At 40.0% G+C, this 6098-nt stretch overlaps 1 protein-coding gene across 1 annotated transcript; it reads right to left on the reverse strand.

Moving 5' to 3' along the window:
- Positions 1-3860: 3860 nt before the first annotated feature.
- Positions 3861-5559, reverse strand: LOC104588704 (uncharacterized). Its single transcript, XM_010246746.3, has one exon. The coding sequence runs from the start codon at positions 5085-5087 to the stop codon at positions 4140-4142; it is 948 nt and encodes a 315-aa protein (XP_010245048.1). The 5' UTR covers positions 5088-5559; the 3' UTR covers positions 3861-4139.
- Positions 5560-6098: the final 539 nt, after the last annotated feature.

The raw sequence follows: 6098 nt of genomic DNA on the forward strand, positions 1-6098 counted from the left end.
CTAAACAGCCATCTTGTTCAACTAATCCTAATTATTGAAATCAGCCACTTTGTGCAGAAGAAAGCACCCGTGGTTTAATGACTTGCCCGTGACACATCAGAACTTTGTTCCTGGTGGCAAAAGTTTCATCTGAGCTTTGGTCTTTCATAGTTTAGGCACTGAAATCAGAACTCCATTGAACTTGATATTGCTCACAAACCCTAACCAGTAACCAGATGAGATCAGATGTGCTCAATTTTCTAGTAATTGGTTGAGAATTTTCACTGGTCATTAAACTAGCATACATTTATTCAATTATATAACAAGTTTACAGAAAAATCTTGTATCACCAAGATATCTTCAACTCACAGCCAGCTTCTAGAGTCTCTATTTGTAGCATTGTTTTCAATCTATAATTGACCCAATTGGTTGGACCGATGATTGTGACCCGGTCATAATACCGGTTTGGATCAACCTCCAACCCACTATTTTACAAAGAACCGCCGACCCATCCAAACCACTGATCCTTTGATCCAAGGGAACTTTTACTTTGGCTATGTATTCTTGTAAAGCAAGAGGACCTTCTAGTTGGCTATATATTCTTATGGGCCGATGGACCTGAAAATCTGAGCCCAAGAGTTTCAATGGGCCACAAGCCTATAATTAATAAAATCTCAAGGTGAAACGTCCAATCAAACAGTCTAAGCTAGTGAATAGTGATTAATGGGCAAAAAGTGTCGGTGCCCACAAAGTGAAGAATTATGGGCCATACGGAGCGGTTGATTCACATGATACGTGAATATCTTGGCAAGATTCTGTGTGCAAAAAGTTCTCACGCGACGCACGAGTCAAGCACATCCCCATCCTGCGTGAAACAATGAGATCTTCCCTCCATTGATGCGGGTGATTCACTCCTAGTCCTAGTCATACGTGGCCAAGAGATTTCCACGTGGCAAGTTAGAATCGTTCAATTTTCAGAGAAATCCAGTCCTGTTGACCACGTATCACTTTGAAACTTTCTAAAAACATACTCATCAAAGATTTGGATGACATGTTTCAAACATTTTCAGCTATTAATTTCATTCTATTGGCAGTGAAATTTTTTTTCAACCCACTCAAATTTGTTTCGATGTGAATGGCATGGAAAGCAAAATTGTCACCGTAAAATTGGTGAAAACCTGGGTCGAGCTGTACCATCAAGTTTGTTGGGTTGCAAATTTCAAGCTGAAAGCACACTTTTGGGTTGCTTATATGCTAGGCAATAACTCTACAATCAGCCTAAAGTTCAAATATTTGACTCGAAAATTGGAATGTATAGCAATTGATTGAAAGCATTTGAAATACAAGGCTACACGATTTCAACATTCTCAGGTCAACATAAAGCATGCAATTGTTGACTTTGATCCATCAGCTGGATTAGATATATGCAGATGTCCATTCACTTAGCAAAGAGTAGAAAATAGAACATAATTAAATTATTAATAATGTCATTATCTAAAGTGAATCCATGTGTTTTGGAAAAAGAAATACAAGTTTATAACTTAAAATTGTTGCCAATCTGTGCAAAATTTGCAATAAAATTTTATTTTGTTTAATATATTTTAATTTTTTTTCTTATATGCTGAAAGTAGGGAAGATTTGTGTGTGTATCACCACCTGATTAATTACCACTTTTTATGATATTGTTTGACTTGTTATAAGTTTTTCTGATATCATATATTTCTAATTAATATCATGTATGTATGTCTTTAATGGTCATATAATGACTTGATCTACGTTAGATTACTCGTATGTTAGACCATAATCCAAGAGAAAACTAACAGTTGAAATATTAGAAAAAAAACATGTGTTTTGACTTTTGATGTGAGTGGAATATAATACAGGGTCCAATTCCATTGTTTGAGTTCAGTTACTTTTGTGATGGATTTTGAAATTCCTATAGGGAGAGATCAAATGGAGAGAGTAAAGAGAGTCCAGATTGGCTGGAGACAAATTCTTATGCAGCGGAAGGGCAGAGCAACCCATAACGAGTGAATGCACCAGTGTTCTGTACATTTAAGATGAACAATGGTATTCCCTCGTGATGCATTGCTCAACCTGTTGAATATGATTTTGTCTCCAGCCCATCCAGTCTCAAGTATGCAAATATAAATGTGAGATTTCTAATTTATGGAAACGAGTTTGGCATGAATATAGAAGTTTTTTATTGGATTCACAAGGTTCAAGTGTTCAAGGGAGCAGACCACGGGACAAGATTGTTGTGGGAATGGGCTGTCAACTCAAACATGTATTTTTGGTCGTTCATCAGCAAAGCATGTGCTGCCAACTAATTTCTCAGAATTTTTAAATTCCCCCTGTTTTAAGTTGTGGATGGAAATGAAATCCCTTTCCTTGTAAGAGTAGTTTCACAAGCAAGGTAGACCTTCATTTCAAATCAACGGGATAATTGATAATTGAAAATAGACTATGATATACACTGTTTGGTTCTTTCAGGTATGGTACTTTAGAGAAATGCGTAATGAAACTCTTCATTTTTAGGTGATGTTTGGCATTGATGTTAATTTCCTAGAAATCGGTACTACATTGGATTTGCATCAGAAATTGAAGTAACAGTGATTTTTTCCTTGTTTGGTTGGCTGATTATGTCGATTTCTGGAAAATCAGCAAAAAAAAAATCCCTGAAATCAGCTTGGATGAGGTGGCATCTTATGTGACGGGCGAGACGGTGTTCAAGTGCTTCAATGAAAAATAATAACTATTGAGAATCAATATTAATCTCAAAAGTGATTTCTAAAAAATTGGTTGACATGAAGGAAATGATACCGAATAACAAAAGAAGAGTGATTTTTGAAATCAATAAAAGATAGAAATGGTAGTATTTTTGAAATAATAATTCATTTTTATTAGTATCCATGTAAATGTGTTCCAGAAGGCCATTATTGAAGCAATAAATGGAATAAATTGAACTATATTTTCATAATTTTCTTTTCAATGGTTGCATTTGTTATTTGTTTCATCAACTAAAAATTTACAAATTGAATAGCTTTCTGTCCATAAGAAGACAAGACAGCTCCCTTAAGAAGTGAGTGATCTCTTGCAAGTTGAAGAGACTAAAAGGGATAAGTGTAAACCAAAAAGGACATCATTCAAAATGAATAAATTGATTTTAACAATCATAATCTTAACAATCAATCTGAAATCAAACAGAAAGAAATGATAAAATAGGATTTATGTAACCAATCCTATATGGTTGAAATAAGGTTTGCATGACGAAAGTGTAAACTCTGGTTCATTTTTGCTTTAGATTATTTTTTGTTTTATTTTATTTTATTTTCATCCCAAGCAAATAAAACAATTCAGGCTGTTTTTTCAAAACAAATAAAGTTTTTGAGAGAATGACAGTTAAGTCCAGAGTCAGAATTTATAAGCTTAAATATATTTGGGATATGCACCAGTTCGGAATTGATGCCAATTCAGAATGTTTATAACTCTCCAGTGAAAATCAGAAATTTGCATTGGATCTGTCGGTACTTATTAGAAGTTTTTTATTTTTTAAATACAGAATCCAGAGACACGGCACCATCGGCACATGGGATAGGCACGTACCACCGAATTTCGTTTGGTAATGTAACAAACCTCAACTAAAATTACCAATACACCCTTCTCAGTGGCCACGTGTTAATACCACTTGGAGAGTGATTTGGACTCCTCTCACTTCCCCCCACTAACAAGTGACAACCCACGAAATCAAGTTTCCTCGTTTGACTGCAACAGCCCATGCTGCCCACCAGAACTCTAACCTACGCCGCTACCCTCATTACACCCACCCCACCCCCACCTTTCCCTGTGCCCCTCCACACTAACCTCCTGCACATACGTACTGCGCACTGAATACTGATCGTTTCTTACTGTTAAAAATCACAAAATAATTTACAGCTGTTCAAGAAAAATGCAAAAAGGAAACACTCAAATCGTGTTCAGTGTTCATAGCCTCGTCTCTCGTACTCGCACTGATTTTCCGGTTTATATATTTACAAAAAAAAAAAAAAAAACTCACGGAAAAGACAAAATTACAAACCAGTACAGTACATAGTAGTTCTTTTACCTGACCCGGGTAACCGTTATTCATCGTTTCTGCCACGTCATCATCATCACATTTATCAAACGGATGCGGGTCCCACTACCTCCCAGTCCCGACGGCAATCGACCTCGTTAAGTGGGTCCACATTACGTCGTTGCCATATACTATCGCGGTCGAACGATTCGTCCAGGTCATCGGAGAGCCAAGAATCGGATTTCCGACCCGATGCGAACCGCTTCAGTCCTCCCAGCCCCGGTGGATCTGCCGCCGGCTCGCTGGCCGGGGACTTAAACTGGGTGGACGCGAAACTCTCGCGCGGCGGAGAATGCGACGGGTTGTCGTCGACCTCGACGGCTTGTTGTGCCCGACAACCCGACCGAAATATTGCCTTGAAACTCGCCCAGATCCTGGATTTCACCAGTTTCGTGGTTGGTGCAGCAGGAGTAGTCGGTGCAGTGGCTGTCTCAGTCTTCTCGGTGGACTGTCGACGGTTTCTCCAACGATGGCGGCTTCGGTCCTTCTTCGACCTAACCCTTCCTATACACGAGACTTTCGGAGACGACGGTTCGGCAACGGGTATGACCGATCTCCCGGACGCCTGGTAGGATTTCTTAGGAAAAAAACGGATGTTGGACGGTCGGCAATTCCGGCGGAACCTACTGTCGATGTAGCAGGAATTCTGTGGCTTAGGGAGACCGATGATGGAAGCCTTGGATTTCAAATTCAAGGAGAAGCGCTGAGAAGCGGAATTGGAATTGGCGTTGGAGTTGGAATTGAGGTTAGAACTGAAGTTGCTATTGGGGGTGCCCTTCTTGGATTCTTTGCGCTCGTAGAAGGCGTTCTGATCGAACCAATCAAGTTCTTGGTCCTTAGACAGCCAAAAGGACTCGGCCGGTTGGTCGGGTAGAGTCTCCGGAATATCTTGCTTCTCCGGCAGTAGATTATGGTCGTCGATAAGCGTTTCGCAGGCGATCTTCCCGTCGCCGCCTCCGCCACAAACCAGCGTTTCGAGATCGACTTGCGGCATCGAAATCAGAATCTCAGAGAGAGAGAGAGAGATGGAAGGATAGAGAGACGGAGAGAAATGGAGGACTGGAGAAAGTTGGGACAGGGAAGGAGAGAAGAGATTTTAAAGGTTGTGTGAAGGCAGGTAGAAGGGGGGGGGAAGTAATAACAAAAAATAGTTGGGCTGGTGGGGAAGTTTCGAATTTGGAGTGGCTGATTTGAGTTTTTGACTCAATGGTCGGTGATTTCCTCCTTCACACGGCGCCTCACACATGCTTCGTTTGTTTTGATACAATGGACCATATTCGGTAACCGCTGGATTGGAATCTGGGTATTTAGAGGAACGAAGGTTCTATCAATTATTCATAATACTGCGACGCAGATTAACTGTGGAGGTAGTGGAGGCCTAGAGGGTTCTAAATTTACGCAGGAGGAAAGCAGAGGTCAAAAAAAACGAAAGCAGAAAACATGTGTAGTCGTTGAAGGCTTGAAAGTTGAAACCTATCGGTGAATGGGTGACTAGCTGACTGCACCACGGTTGCTCGCTCATTTATTAAAATAAAAATGCTGAGCATACTAGTTGTTTTTTGTTGCCAGCCTCACAAATCCAATTCTTACCGTGCATCTGGAATATGGGTGGGTCCGGACACATCGACAGTAGGTTCGTTCCTACCTTCTTGGTGCTTCTTTTGCCTTATCCGCGAAGCGAGGTCGGAACCCGGAACTCGGAAGGGTTGCCACTTGCCAGTCGTGGCGCGGATTGCGCACCAACTGCACATATCCGAAGAGAAAAAATGCTATTAACCAGGAACCTCCGATTCGTGGGTCCCACGTGTATTTCCTTAAATTTTTTAAGATAAAATACAAAAATCTCTCGTGAGTTTTCTGACAATCATGTAAACCTCTTCTATATTTTACCAATTACCATTATCAAACCTGTTTCAAGTTTAATATCGTCATGTTTTTCTTTTCCATCCAATTTCTGTGATCAACGGACCTATTTCTATTTCTATTCAGTCAGTGATCTAAAACT

This window comes from Nelumbo nucifera, chromosome 6, assembly GCF_055504915.1.
Source record: "Nelumbo nucifera cultivar China Antique chromosome 6, China Antique-T2T, whole genome shotgun sequence".
In the NCBI taxonomy this organism is placed as follows: Eukaryota; Viridiplantae; Streptophyta; class Magnoliopsida; order Proteales; family Nelumbonaceae; genus Nelumbo; species Nelumbo nucifera.